The sequence below is a fragment of the Chinchilla lanigera genome, unplaced genomic scaffold (genome assembly GCF_000276665.1).
Source record: "Chinchilla lanigera isolate Chin_1 unplaced genomic scaffold, ChiLan1.0 scaffold00049, whole genome shotgun sequence".
NCBI lineage: Eukaryota > Metazoa > Chordata > Mammalia > Rodentia > Chinchillidae > Chinchilla > Chinchilla lanigera.
Window position 1 is genome coordinate 4,629,108 of NW_004955450.1, and position 15,164 is coordinate 4,644,271.

The window sequence follows — 15,164 nt, forward strand, 5'->3', positions numbered from 1 at the left end:
GCTGTGTGACAGGACCTGGACTCGAAGTTCATCTTGCCTCTTCCAGCCTCAGCGCCCCCTCTGTAAAATGACAGTAACTGCAAGCCTCAGGAGCCTGACCGTCCCTTCTGAGCCTGTTCTCCCATGACCTGTAACACTACTCCTGATTGTCCTTTCGTGCTTGTTCCTTCTGCTGCCTCCTCTGTAAGCCCTTCCGCTTCCCCTTTCATATGTTTTTTTCCCCTGCCTTGGTTCTCTGGGTTTTTACCCACTAAGGCACCAGGGACTGGATGCAGGACCTCGGCACTGGGCTGTCCCGCAGCCCCGCCTTATCTTTCACTTGGAGAGAGGGCGTCACTAAGTGGCTCAGGCTAGGGTCAACCTCGCGACGCGCTGCCTCACCCCCAGAGTGCTGCATAATGCTCGCCTGCTCTGGAAGACGCCTTCCAATCTGTGGTTTCCAGCTATCCACATTACTCCGGACTCTCCTTCACACGATTTCATTCCTGAATCCCAGTTACTCAAATCTAAGAGGTCACTGGTTGGCTGTCTAAAGTAGGAGACTTGACAGTTGGCCCTCAGCGCCGTGTTCCTGTGTTGATTTAACTCTTCCAGTTATCTGCCACAGTCAACCCACAGTTTTGATTTTAGATTTTTTTTTGGTTGTTGAGACAGGGTCTTGCTGTGTAGCCCAGGCTGGCCTCAAACTCACAAGCCTCCTGTCTCAGCCTCTCAAGTAGCTGAGTTGCAGAGGTGTGCCACCACCCCCGGCTGTGGGTTTTAGTTCCTAGATCTCTCTCGCGTCGCCCCTCCTCTCCAGCTAAGTTTACACGCTCCACCCGCTCCCTGAGACGCTTCAGTAACCTGCCCAGGTTTACTAAGTAATCCCGTTCAGTCCAGTGCCGTCACCTCCGTGCTGATGCAGAAGCAAGCTGCTAAGGCTGAAAGTCCGACTGACACACCTGCTGGATGGCAGGGGCATCACGTCTGCCAGCTGCTGTGGGTCTAGATCTGGGGACCGAGGGACTTCTCGAGGGGCTGCCTCTTGGGTGTCAGACTGGACCCTGTCGTGAAGAACTGCACGCACTCGGTCTCCCTCCGTGGTGCCACAGCGCAGTGGAAGCCAGTAGCGCAGGCGACCTGGCTGCCGGCACACGTCGGGTGCTGCCCAGGCCGTGGTGCTACCAAGCAGGAGCCTGCCCCTGCCGCTCCTCCTCCAGTCCCGAACAGGCTTGGAAACAGGTAAGGGGAGACAGCGGTCACAGTTTCTAAAACGCGTTTAATGTGATCTCTCGTCTTCTACCTGAAGAACTCTGCCCAAAGAACAGTGACATGATCTTTAGGACACAGCTTTTCGGAGCAGCTGGTCAGAGGGCAGCACTGACTGTCTGACACTAAATCCCTCTGCTAAGAGACCGATTCACTTTTAATCCTTGCTGCGGATGGCAGGCCTTACGCCTACGACTCACACTGACTGATCCAGCTCTGGACTTGGGCCTCAGCAAAAGAAAACGCAGGGACTTGTTCTGGATTCCCTTCGGGGACACGCAGTCGGGCACTTAAAAGCCTGGCCCTCAGTTTAGAGCTTTCTTCCATCGTTTCTTTCTTTTAGACTGTTCAGAGTGGGTTAATCCAAGATGTGTGTCTGCCTGGTAGACTGATGGCACCCCAGGGCCTGCGGCCACAGCTGGGCCAGGGCTTGTCATCACAAGGGTACTGAGCAGCCTTGCCCCGCCCAAAGGAAGGGCTGGACAGCCAGGCAGGAGGCCCTCCGGAATCATCAGCGCCGGGGCCTCACTGACACCCCAGCCTCGCTCAGCCTCGCACTGTGCGTGCCTCTCAGGGCACTGCTGCTGTTTTCTCCATCTCCAGGCCAATGCAGGCTGCACAGGCGTGGAGCCTCACAGTCCCAACACAGCCCGCGTCCTCGCTGAATGCTCCCGCGCCGGCCTCTACTCAGCCTGGTCATGTGACCTGCCTCCATCTGCTGCAGCCTCCCCCAAGAAAACCTCCTCCTATTTTTCTCTTACTTGCTCTGTTTGTTTTGGTTTTCTGAGACAGGGTCTCACTTTGTACTGCAGGCTGGCTCTGAACTCACTCTGTAGTCCAGGCTGGCCTGGAACTAGTGGTGATTCTCCTGCCTCAGCCTCCCGAGTACTGGGATTACAGGGGTGTGCCGCCACTGGCTCTCTTATTTGTTCTGATGCTTCAGCTGGACTTGCTTCCTCGGTGGGCTCTGGCTCCAAGGGAAGAGACGGTGGCTTTGTGAGCTGGGTCGTTCCTCCACCTGTAACAAAACAGACAACTGGCACCCTCAGCTCCATGATTCCAGGACTGATGAGGGTTTCTGTTGAATTTAAAGAGGAAACCTTGCTGTGCGTGGTGGTGCACGCTGTAACCCCAGCACTCGGGAGGCGGAGGCTGCACAGGCCTGGAGCCTTGTGATCACACACAGCCCGTGTCCTCTCTGAATGCACTGGCGCCGGCCCTACTCTGCCTGGTCATGTGAGGATCGCTGTCAGTTCAAGGCCAGCCCCAACTACACAGCAAGATCCTGTCTCCAAAATACCCTACTTTCTGGACGTAGCAGGCCTATGGTGTCTGCGAGTCGCTAAAAGAAACCTCATTACCTGTGCTGTGCCAACCGACGATGGAGTGAAGTGAAAGGAGGACCGAGTAACAAGCACTCAGTGAAGACCCAGGGTGTGGCCCACCCAACTGATGATGCTAGAAGCGTTTCCCACAACACAGCTCGCCCCGGGCAGATGCGCTAGTCTGGCCACCCGCCTTTCCCACCCTGGCCAGTGCTGTGCTCCCGTGCAATGAGTCTGAGGACCGCACGCTGTCGTCTCTGAGGGCGTAAGTGGCTCGTACCCGCTGCATCTCTGTGGGGCTCCTACCTGCAGGGAGCTTCCTGTAAGAAGCTGCCGAAGACATCGCCTGTCCCAGAGCTTGGTTGGAGCCCAGAGGCTGCTGCAGACCGGCAGGTTTGCTGGCGGAGGTGGTCCGGTGCTTTGCTTTGGGATCTTTCACGGGTTTAGTCCAGACCAGAGCCTCGGCAACCTGGAGAGCAGCTCCCAGCTTCTGGGCCATCTCCACCATCTTGGGCAGCACGGGAAGGAAAGTCACAAGCGTGACCGGCAGAGGCAACCCGCTCTTCCTGGGGATACCTGACGGTACCACTGTCGAGGGTACGACTGTCGAGGGCGGAAGCACTTCCCGCAAGGAAGCCTTCGCAGACAGCAGAGAAACCGACTGCCCTTAGCGGAGGGCAGGGGCCCCACCAGCATCTCAAACCTCAGTTTAAGTCTGATGTGTGGCAGGCTAAACCTTGCCTTTCCTGCAGTGGGGGAGAAGGAGGAAGCTACAGAGAGACAGACCCCCCCCCACTCCACTGACAGGTCACTCAGGAAGCCTGCATTTCCTTCCTGTTATTTCCTTCTAGCAAAGTGTGTCTGAGCCGGTAACTAATCGGCAAACTCATGCTGCAAGGACGTCAAAGCCAAAAGAGCTATGAGCTTATAATACCCTGCATTTGGATTATTTGGCCTTGATCCATGAGTGTGTTGAGAGCTTGCTTAGTGACCCCTGGGAGCTACAAGGATGTACCTCAGAGTCAAACTCCAGAGAGCTGCTGTCCCTGAGAAAGGTGACTTTCTTCTCCATCTCCTGGTACTGGGCCAGGGCAGCCCTCTTCTCGCCCTGGTTGTACAGCAGCACAGCATAATTCAGGTTTACCAAAGGGTTACACCTGCGACAGACGGGGCTTTGCAACGGACGCTCACCTGGGTCCTTCCCACCCCCCGAAACACAACTGATGCAGAGTTCTGCCCCGCACAGCAGGGCGGAACACACACTGCGGACCGTCGCTGCCTAAGAGGAAAAGCAGGTACCCAGTGCCACGAGCCTGGCCTCTCAGCCTCCGCAGGGTGGGAGTCGGGGGTTGGTGGGTGGAGATCCCTACCCTGCTGTGTGGCAAACACCAGCAGCAAATCCTGGAAGTGACACTCAGCTTAGATTACACTAAGCCTAGAGTCCTAACACTCCAGGAGCCCACAGCTTTATCGGCAACCCACGTCCACAGCCCACGTGGGCCTTCCAATCACTGAACGTGGCCTGTGGGCTCGCCCTGCCTGCTCAGAACCGATCCTTCGACAGCTGGGCCGACACAGCAGCACCCAGTCCCCCGGCACCGTTCCCACGGGGCAGCTCACTTGTCCAGGCGGGCCGCCTCCGCGTAGGCTTTCTTGGCATTCTCCGTATCTTCCAGGTTGGTCAGGGCCACTGCAACAGGGAGCCCAGCTTGGAGAACAGAGCCCCCGAAGACCAGCCCACTGCACTCCTCCCGCAGCCTCAGCCGCGCCCCTCTCCATGGGCAGTCAGTTGCAACCTCTGAGCACCCTGCTTTTGCAGTTTTGCTTTTTGTGAGACAGCATCTTGCTTTATAGATAGTTCAGGTGGGCCTTGAACTCAACTGTCTAGCCCAGGCTGGCCTCGAACTCTCGGCAACTCTTTTGCCTCAGCCTCCTGTGCTGGGATTACAGGCGTGTAGCACTATACTTTGCTTGCAGTTTCTTTTCTGGCACTCCCCTACGTCAAGCCCCAGTCAAGCTTCCCATCTCCCCCTGCGTCCCCAGCCACCTCCATTCCTGTCCACACACCGCATCTGACCACATCCCTGGTTCCCATCGCCAACAACCATCACCTACACATTTTCATGGAGCAACAGACCGCGCACCCCGCTTTTAATCCGTATTTCCCACAGTGTTTGTAAAGCAGGAAAACCAGGCAATACACCAAAGAATGCCTGCAAGGAGCTCTAGGACACAGGCAGACAAACACAGGCTAGACTGTGTCTGCCATCCCCGCAGCCCTCCCTGATCGGGCCTGGACGACCTTACCCGGCTGAGCACCACCGCACCCTCGGCCACTGTGCTATCCACACCCAGCTTATCCTGCGGGGTCCATGTGAAGACCTGCGCCATTTCTGTGTCCCCATTAGGACTGGGGGATCTTTGCATTCAAGCCTCCCAGTTACTTTTGCACCCCATAATAAGACCAAGAAAATTCACCAGAAAACCACTCTGGAGGAGGACACAAAAAATCTGCTGGGTTTCCATTTAGTAAGTTTAGTATTTGGAGAAAATATTCCCCAGACAGATACTTAGCACTTCTTTTTTTGTGGTGCTGAGGATTAAACCCAAAGTCTTGCTCTTGCTAGGCACGCACTCCACACTAAGCTACCACCCCAGCCCTGGTCAGTACTTTTAAATGACTGAAAGTAGTTGCCTGATTAACTCATTTTTGTGACGAAGTTTAGCATCTGTGTGGCTAAATAGTTTCAAGAATGGAACCACACTCCATACGCCATGCCCTAGAGCTTGACTCGGAACTCCGGGGACAAGTTATATTAGAGTTCTAAAAATAGCTGGACATGGCGGCGCACGCCTGTAATCCCAGCACTTGGGAGGCTGAGGTAGGAGGATCCTTGTGACTTCGAGACCAGCCTGGGCTACAAAGTGAGCGCAAAGCCAGCCTGAACTGCATAGCGAGACCCTGTCTCAAAAAGACAAAAAAAAAAAAAACAATAGAGTAGCAAAAACACCATTCATAGGCCAACTATTTAACCCCAGCAAAACCAGGAGTTGCTACTCATCATTGCCTTTTACTGCATAATCCCGCGAGTCTACCTGAGTACGTACTGCTCGCAGTACGGGCAAGGTCCTCCTAACCTCAGTTCGTAACGCTCGCTCTCTGGGACCTGGCTGAATTCAGTGTAGGTGGAAAGGGGTATGGGGGCGTGGTCACTGTAGTGTGCTGGCTCTGCAAGGTCCCAGGCCTGATCACTACTGCCCCTCCCTCAAGGGAAAGCCAAGAGAAGAGCGGTAAGAGACAAACTAGGGATGATCTCGATGTATGCTGGCAGGGTGTGGGCAGCTCCTCCAGTGAGAAGCAAGCAGTACTCTCTCCTCTCTTCTTTCCTACAGCTCCTACTTCTTGGACACGCACCAGATCCCTACAGGGTCTCCTGGGAACGGCTTCTACGGGGCCTCTAGCCAGCAGCCTATGGTTTAACTCCTCTTCCCCCTAAGGAGCCCCTTCCCTTCCCTGTGCGTCTTACCAGCCAGAAGCATGTAGAGCTCCCCCATCTTGGGCTGGAAGTTGACGGCCGCGCTGAGGAAGTGGAAGGCGGACGCGTACTGCTGCATGGTCAGGTGGACGAGGCCCAGGTTGTACAGGATCTTCCAGTCGAAGGGGGCCAGGTAGTTGGCTCGCTTCAGGCAGCTGATAGCCTATGGCAAAAGGGGCCTCGTGAGGAGCAGGGCGAGCTCCATAGACCCCATCACCTACGGTGGGGACGGAGGCGACAAGCAGGGTCGGGGTGCACTCACCGCCACGTATTTCTTCTTGCCGAAGAAACACATTCCGATGTTATTCCAGAGAGGCGGACTTTCTGGGACAGCACAGGCTACAACTCTGTACTTGGTGAGGGCAACATCGAAGTCCCCATGGGTCTGCATCATGCTGCCTGCCGCCAGGATGGCCTGAGAACCCAAGTGGAGAGCCAGTCCTCAGTCAGACCCAGGGCGGCGGCGTGCACGCCGCAGGCCGTCAGCAGACAGGACTGGGACTCCTCCAGGAGTCTGCTGGTGGGACAGACGTGCGTGAGCAGTGTCCCAAGCCCTACCTCGAGACCCTCTGACACAGTACCGGGGGTCACTGGTCTTACCCAGCTCATTTACCCCCGCTGCTACAGTAGCCGGAAAGCCAGTACTGCAGGAAGGCCGCCCTGCGTGTACACCAAGTGGCCAGGGCTCAGAAACACCTGCTCTTGTGGCCACTCGGAGGTGAGCCAGCCCGGGGCTCTAGGCTCTCCAGGCGAGGGGAGACGCGAGGCCGGAGCTACGTAGGGCTTCCTGGCGCCCTGCGTCGGGACTGGGTGCTGAACAGCCCTGCTGGCTGCATCTCCTTGGAGCCATTCATCCACGCAGGCTCTGCCCTCTCCCTGGTCACATCTGACCACTGTCATCTGCAGTCACTGCGCTCCATAAGTCACCTCACCAGTCACTTCTGACAAGTCGCACAGGCCTTGCAGTTTCTCAAGCAGCACCTCCACACAGCACTGTGACTGTGCTCTCCGCGGGGCTCACGGCCTGGTTAAAACAGCTGTTCTTGGATGGCACCAAGCAAGGTGCCACAATTTATAATATTTTCATCTAGGAAGTGCCACGTTTGAAGGGTAGAGCACTGGCCCGGCAGGTGCTAAGGTTGGTCCCAGTGCTGCAAGTGACAGGGATAATGACCCATTTCTCAGTCTCCCCAAAAGGAAGCTTCCCCACTTGCTTTCAGAGTCAGGTCGCCCCTCCACTTCCGGCCCGCCGTACCTTGTAGTTGGTGGGGTCGTACGTCAGTGCATTTCCAAGATGTTCGAATGCCTTTTGGTAAACACCAAGCTTGGAGAAAAGCAGAGAATTTGCATGAGGGAGAGGGCCAGCTGCAGCCTGAACACAACCACCTGCTCATTTAAGGAAAGCAGAAGTCCCTGTATTTGTGGGTTTTTAAATTTTGTGTCTCCTAGTAAGGACCAACCAGCTATTTTCCAAAACTATTTCTGCCACATTTACGGTGTTTCACCCCTTGGCTGGACATGAGCTGGCCAGTCGTGTCCCGTGGGGCCAGCTGCCCGAGCTGGGACCCAAGGTTGAGCTCCCGGCTCCTCTTAAAGAGGAGCAGGACTGACATCAGGGCTATGACCTGGCAGACCTGGAAAGAACTATCTGCGCTACGGAATGCAAAGAGCGGTGGAGGTTTTTCATTGTGGACAACGCGTGCTTTGCTCCCTTGCTTTCCTGTACGACCCGGCTGGAGGGAACAGATGGAAACAGCTTTGCCCGAGGCCCAGTGAGTGCTCACTTCTAGCGGTTTCAACCCCAAGAGCGGACCCTTTCCTGTTGGGTACGAATCATAGTTGCACGGAGGCTACCAGAGTTCTTCCCATCTAAGTGAAGCAAATGAACTCCTTTAGCAAAGAATGTCAGATGCAGAGTAAGAGCCACACACTCTGTGACCACTACTAAAATCAGCATCAGAGTGCAGAGGACCCCACAAGCGCTCCCAACACCCATGGGTGAAGAAGGGTGTCCCTACCTGTAAGTAGAGCAGCCCCAGTGTTGTGTGGAGCTCCGTGTTTTCCGGCGAGAACCTGTAACACAGAGACGCTCAGAGGGAGGCGATGGTGACGGACACGGACACACACGCTGTTACGGTTTGTGTCTGCACGTTCCCCCTAAGCCTCATCCAGCCATAGGACTTTTTCAGAAGTGGCTGAATCTAGAGTGTGTGATGCTGGGATTAAGGGCATGTGATTAGTAAATCACTCTACTGACTGGCTTGGCGTAGTTCCGGCGAGGATTAAGGGTGTGAGTGCTACACCCGCCCTAGGGTGGCAGCCTGCATACACATAAGGGACAGGAAGTCTTGTCTTTCCTTTGTTGCTTTTGCTGTCTTCTGCTGCCATGAATGGTTGCTCCTCTGCCATGCCACCCTGCCTTGGCGTCAGCCAACTATGGACTGAAACCTCTGCAAACTGTGATAAATAAACCTTTCCCCCTTTAACTTTGAGTGTTGGGTGTTTTGTCTCAGCAACAAGAGAAAACTAAGACCCACGCATGGCCAGCTGCTCTCGTGCAACATTGAGGCACTGCCACACCTCCTTCACCCAAAGAAATTCATGTAAAAGGAGGTCGTCTTCAGCCCAGAGTGATGTAACACACATCTAAACCCAGCAATCTGGGAGGCTAAGGCAGGAGAATCACAAGCTCAACCCTGGCCTAGGCAAACTTCACGAGACTCTATCTAGGAATTAAAAAAAAAAAAACTTTTTTTTAATGTAGCTCAGTGCAAAGGCCCTGAGTTCAATCCCCAGTACTGCAAATTTAAAAAGTAGGTCCCCTCAACCCTGGCTGCAGCAAGGTTTGCATAGCAAATTAAAAAAAAAAAAATCCAAATTCCTTTCTTAGGGCCAGCATCCTAAGAACGGACCTGTGGAACATGCCTGCGACTGCCTTGACTGCACTAAGGAAGAATAAAGCTTTACGAGCAAGTGCGCCTGCAGCGCGTGGCATCGTCTCCTGCGGGGCTTCTTTTTTCTGTTTCCACTGTGCTCGTTACGCCATTCGGCATCATTTCCGTGTCATTTAGGACCGCAAGGCCCCAGATGCTGCACTCTCCAAATTAAACCAGCATCACAATGAACAGCCAAGCTAAACACAAGGAGAGACACCAGCCTCAGGGGCCCTTGGGAGTGGTCACCGGCTTCAGTAAAACACTGTGTGCCTCTTCAGTCTCTACGATACCAGTTTTGGTCAAAAGCCACAGCAACGCTGGGGCAGGCTGCGGGGTCATCGACAGAACTCCAAGGGTGCGCAGCATGACCTCCTGCCCCTAAGGAGTGACGTCGGGAGCCGCTCACCTGCAGCGGACGCGGACCCAGGGCCGGAGCCGCCTGAGCTGGCCGAGCAAAGCCTTCGCAGGGTGCCGAGAACGTGCCTTTCACCTTGCGCCATCATGACTGTGCGCTCACCACTTCCATCCCCAGGTGCAGGAGGCGCCTCCAGGACTCAGCAGCAACTGTCCCCGCTCAACAGGACCGCCCCCTCCACAACCTCGGCTCTCGCCGGAAATGGCCACCTTGGGACCTTTGTGCACTTACCTCAAAGTGGCAACTCCCAGAAGTCAGGCCCTGTGAACCCAAGCTACCACAGAGGTCCCCAACCACTTACATGCTCCTCCCTGCTTGCCCCCGGAAACTCAGCCTCAGACAACAAAAGTTTATTGTGAGTTCTGTTGTCAGAGATAGGGTCTCACTTTGTAGCCCAGGCTGGCCTCGAACTCACAGAGATCCTCCTGCCTCAGCCCCGAGTGCTGGGATCACAGGCCTGCGCCCCCACACCAACCTGTAAGCACCTTTGATAGTTTACCAAGCCAAAGGGGCTTTCTGTTTTGTTAGATTCAAAGTGATTCAAGAACAGGCAGAAAGCAGTATGATTAATACAAGCAGAAAATTTACTGCCATGGTAGAAAACAGAGGTAACTAATAACAGAAATCTAAGCTTAGTTCAGAATCTAATTTTCAGAAATAACAGACCCTGAACTACAGACCCAACATCTTACGGAGACCTAACAATTGAAACTGAGAACACCTTGTTCTAGCCGCCCTACTTTAAAGACACCAGACCTGTAGAGTAAAGACAGGAGTGTGTGTGTTCTTGGGAAGGAGATGTGGAACTCCACAGCAAGAAAACCAGTCAGTTCCTCTGTCAGCAGGGCTCCTAATTAGCCTAGTAATGTTAAAGCAATATACTGGCACAGTGGTGCATGTCTGTAATCCCAGGACTCTAGGAGGCTGAGGCAGGAGGATTGCCAAGTTCAAGTTGAGGATGGGCAAATTAGTAACAAAGTGCGACTCTATTCCCAATAAAATCATTTTTTAAAAAGGGTTGGGGGGCCGGGAATGTAGCTCAGTGGCACAAGCACCTGCCCGGCAAGCGCAAGGTCCTGAGTTCGATTCCTGGTACAAAAAAAAAAAGGTTAGCTCAATGTGAAAAGCCTAGGTTCAACTTCCAGTACTGAAAATAAAAAGTTAAAGAAAACATTGGGCCTGGAGGCGCATGTGGGTGGTAGACTGTGCTTAGCGTGTGCAAGGCCCTGGGTTCTAGCCCCAGCACCAAACAAAGCAAGGCACGGGTCTCAGGCTGATATGGCCAGATGCGCATTGCTGAGCCAGGAGATTTCTGTCCCCAGTATGATCTCCGGAAATCTGAGGTCTGTTGTAAAGCATGAAGCTAACACAGCAGATTGCCAGCTGCCACCCAAACGTGCCAGGAACATCTGCCCTCTTGCCGCTGGGTGCTGCCCCTCACTAGTTCTGAAGAGTGGAATGGAGCAGGAGCTGTGTGTGGTATTTATAACTCACTTCCAGATGCTCAGTCCCATTTGGCCTCAGGCGCCCTCACCCTCACCGTTACCTCGAGCACTGTCACCAAGCTACACGCAGCAGTGCTCTACCCTGGACAAAGAAACCAGCTCCCCGTCACAGCCATTCACTGCAGCTTGGAACCTACAGCTGAGCTTTCCCTCTCACGCCCACAACTCACACGCACGCGCGTTCGCGCTCAGGCTCGGGAGCTCACGCGCTTACTCTTGCTTCTCATTGCTCTAAACACGGAAACAGACACTCACTCCACGGCTTTCTTGTAGATTTCGATGGCCTTGTCCACGTCGCCCTCTAGCAGGTGAATCTTCCCCAGCATGATGTAGGTCAGGTCCTGCCTGTTCAGCTGGAGGGCGCTGTGCAGCTGGTCCTGTGCCTGACGAGTGTGACGGAGCAAAGGGAAGCAAGTCACTCCCAGGGAGGACGACGCAGGGCCTGAGTTTAGCAGGGCGCACCACCCACCAACGCCACGACACCGCACAGCCACCGACACCACGACACCGCACAGCCAGCAGCGCGGGCCGCCTGCCTCTGCAGCCTGCTCTTGAACGGCACAGGCAAGGACTCTCAACAGAACCCCGTGGCACAAGAACAGATACTTAGAAAGGGGATAGCTGGAATTTCTATTTTGCGTTTTTGAGGAATCTCCACACTGATTTCTCTAGTGGTTGTACTGGTCCACATTCCCACCATCATTGTAGAAAAGAACCAACAAATGGGACCGAATCAAACTAAAATGCTTCTTCTCAGCAAAGGAAACAGTCACCAGAGTGAAGAGACAACCTACAAAATGGGAAGAAATTGTTGCTAGCTACCCTTTGGACAGAGGACTAACACCAAGAATATATAAACTGGGTGTGGTGGTGCATGTAATCCCAGCACTTGGAAGCCTGAGGTAGCAGAATCACCAAGAATTCAAGGGAAGCCTGGGCTCCAAAGTGAGTTCAAGGCCAGCCTGGACTACACAGCAAGACCTTGTCTCACCCCGCACCCCCAAAAAAGAGAACATACAAAGAACTCAAAATTAGACTCTCCCACTAATATACCCAGTCAAAAACAGGCAAAAAACATGAATAGACATTCACAGAAGAAGAACAAATGGCCAATAAACACAAGAAGAAACGCTCATTATCACCGGCCATGCAAATTAAACCTACATCTTACCCCAGAAAGAATGGCTACCATCAAAACACCTAATAAAGGGCAGGTGTGGTGGCACAGGCCTGTAATCCCAGCACTCAGGAGGCTGACGCAGGAAGATCATTGTGAGTCTGAGGCCAGCCTGGGCTACAAAGTGAGCTCAAGGCCAGCCTGAACTGCATAGCGAGACTCTGTCTCAAAAAAACAAAACAAAACAAAAAAAGCCCTAGGCTCAGTCCTTAGCACCACCAAAGAAAAAGGAAAAAATGGGAATAGACAAAAAGGCATTTTTAATTTTTCACCTCCAAAAAGCTCTACGAGATTACAAAATGTGCAGCACACCTCTGTCTCTGTAACAGGGCGTCGTCAGAGAAATCCCACTTCTGTCCACTAATTACCTTGTGGAACTGCTTCAGATACATGTAGCACACTCCTAGGTTGTGGCAGATCTCCTACAGCAGAACAAAGGAAACAGCTTAGATGCAATTCCACAGGAAGCGCAGACAACACAGGCAGCTGAGACTGTCACTGCCTGCTGAAGGCTAAACTTTTAAACGTGCACTAGAGTTAGCGGTTTTTAAACTGGAGTTCATAGCTAGCTATATATAATTCTACACAGTAAGTTCCTTAATATATATTTGTAAATTATAGATAAGAGACAACAGCCGGGCCTGGTGGTGCACCCCAGTAATCCAGCACTCGAGAGGCTGAGGCAGGAGGATCGTTGTGAGTTCGAGACCAGCCTGGGCTACAAAGTGAGTTCAAGGCCAGCCTGAACTGCATAGCAAGACCCTGTCTCAAAAAGACCAACAACAAAACAACAACAAAAAAAGATAACAGCAGACTGAACAGGCGACCTTCCTATCTGTGGCTCCACACCCTCATCTCTCCAAAATCTGCCCACTACCCACATCCTTTGTCCCTTTTCTCTCAAGACACGGCCCACAGTCCCTGCTTCATCCTTAAAAAAGCCCTGTCTGCCTGTCTAGCTGGGGACACCTGCATGAACCAGTGTTCTCTCCTGGGCCTCTGGAATTGGACTGGAGTCCTGGCTGGCAGCGGGCAAGAAATTCACAAGGCGACCAGGGATGGGGGCTGAAGGCGCCACCTGGTGGCCACTCTGATGAAACATATGTCCCTGGAGGCCTTCTGCAGAAGGGAGCAAAGTCAGGAAACTGCAGCACACTGACCAACTCATTCTCTGCCCCGTTCTGTGAACTATTACTGAAACTCAGTGGTGATCATTGGTTCATGTGGCTCTCTGACACTCGAAATGCAGGCCTAAGGCACTCCAACAGTCTGCAGGAAGCTGCAGAGCTCAAAATGCTTTCTGCTTCTTGGTTAATGAAAAGTTTGTCAAACTCTGATCTACAAATGGAAAAGAGGAAGCAAACATGCAGAGGAACTACCATGGCTATAGACAGCTTCTCAGGTTCTAGTTCCTGCAAGAGCAAGGCCCATGCCCTAACCCTTCCTGTGTGCAGTCCCTCAAAACCTTCGTAACAAGGCGGCTTTGCAGGAGCGGGCAGGTGGGGAAGTGTCAGGCCCACCTGTAGCGGTGGCGATGTGCCTGTCCCAGAACCCAGGCCACAGAGCCCAGAGCCAACCAGTTTAGCGTTTTCCAAGTCCCTAAAGTGAGGACAAAATAGCAACCACTGTCACCACCCCAGTTCTAAACAACTCCGTGCCAGTTACGTGTTACCTTCATTTTTCCAACAAATCTCTTACATCAGCACTTTTCCAGTCCTACAGATAAGGAAAGCTCAGAGAGGTTAAGTAATCTGCTTAACACAGAACGGGTCACCATTGGAAATTTTCGGTCTTTTTTTAGTTTTCTATTCTAAGCGGTGCAAAGGTAGAATCGGCATGCATTCATCATCTTGTCTCAGCAATTATTCAATCCATACTCCAGCTACTCTTTCTTTTTTTTGGTGGCACTGAGGATTAAACTCAGTGCCTTCACACTGAGCTACACTCCCACCCCCAGCCTTTTATTTGGTACCAGGAATCGAACTCAGGACCTTGCATTTGCCAGGCAGGCACTGCACCACTGAGCTATATCCCTGGCCCACCAGCCTTTTTCTGAAAGAGGTTCTCACTAAGTTGTGCAGGCTGGGCTCAAACTTGTGATTGTCCTGTTTCAGCCTCCCAGAGTCTTTTTTAAAAACCTATCTATAATACCATTATCACACCTGTAAAGATTAGTAACTGCTTTATATCATATCAAACAGTATCCAATTATGTTCAGATGTCCCAAGTTTCATAAACATCTCCCAGGTTTAAAAATGACTTTTCTTTAACTGCAGTTAAAATCCTGTCCATGTACACAGCACAGGGACTTGCAGCGTGGCCGCCCTGGAAACGCGTGCACTTCACGTGTCACTGTGCTGCAAGAATGTGGTAGGGGGGGCTGGGGATTTAGCTCAGCAGCACAGCACCTGTCTGGCAAGCGCAAGGTCATGAGTTTGATTTCTGGTACCAGAGAAAAACCAAAAAGAAGAAAAAAAGAACGTGGTGTGGGACAGGAGAAACTTGGCCTTTCTTGTCTCCTGCTGTCCACTTTCAAGCATCTGTCACAGGGAAGCTGGGCAGCGGGGAGCGCCAGCCTTCTGGCCAGCCCCCAGCCTTGCAGGTACCTGGAAAGCCGCACGGCGGGGAGCACTGGCCTTCAGGCCGGCCCCCAGCCGCACAGATGCCCAGGAGGAGGGCCCCCAGTGTCCAGAAAGCCACGCAGCGGCACACGCTGGCGCACTGGACTTCAGACCAGCCACCGCCATGCAATTGAGAACTATCATGGCACAGAGAAGCAATGACACAATTGGCCCACCACACACCAGCTGCAGAGGCACACTCACAGACATGCATGAATCATTCAGACATGGAGAAACCCCTAGGAATATATGTCACACAACGAGTCACTCTTGCCCCTGCCTTTGAGAACCAGAAAGGTCCAGAGTCAGCAGAGGAGCAGCTGCTGAACAAGGACTTAGAGAACATGAGAATACAGCCTAAGCCCAAAGAGTCAGAGGTCTAGTGGACCGGGGTCACGAGA

At 53.1% G+C, this 15,164-nt stretch overlaps 1 protein-coding gene across 1 annotated transcript in view; it reads right to left on the reverse strand.

The window, feature by feature from the left end:
- Bbs4 (Bardet-Biedl syndrome 4) overlaps positions 1-15,164 on the reverse strand; it is a 43,837-nt gene that overhangs the window by 4,474 nt on the left and 24,199 nt on the right. The window contains exons 7-17 of the mRNA XM_013518828.1: positions 12,511-12,564; positions 11,221-11,348; positions 8,128-8,182; positions 7,365-7,433; positions 6,372-6,524; positions 6,101-6,272; positions 4,194-4,263; positions 3,589-3,730; positions 2,880-3,081; positions 2,080-2,266; positions 889-1,247 (exon numbers count right to left, since the gene is read on the reverse strand). Coding sequence (XP_013374282.1) covers positions 889-1,247; positions 2,080-2,266; positions 2,880-3,081; positions 3,589-3,730; positions 4,194-4,263; positions 6,101-6,272; positions 6,372-6,524; positions 7,365-7,433; positions 8,128-8,182; positions 11,221-11,348; positions 12,511-12,564 — 1,591 coding nt within the window. The remainder of the gene's footprint in view (positions 1-888; positions 1,248-2,079; positions 2,267-2,879; positions 3,082-3,588; positions 3,731-4,193; positions 4,264-6,100; positions 6,273-6,371; positions 6,525-7,364; positions 7,434-8,127; positions 8,183-11,220; positions 11,349-12,510; positions 12,565-15,164) is intronic.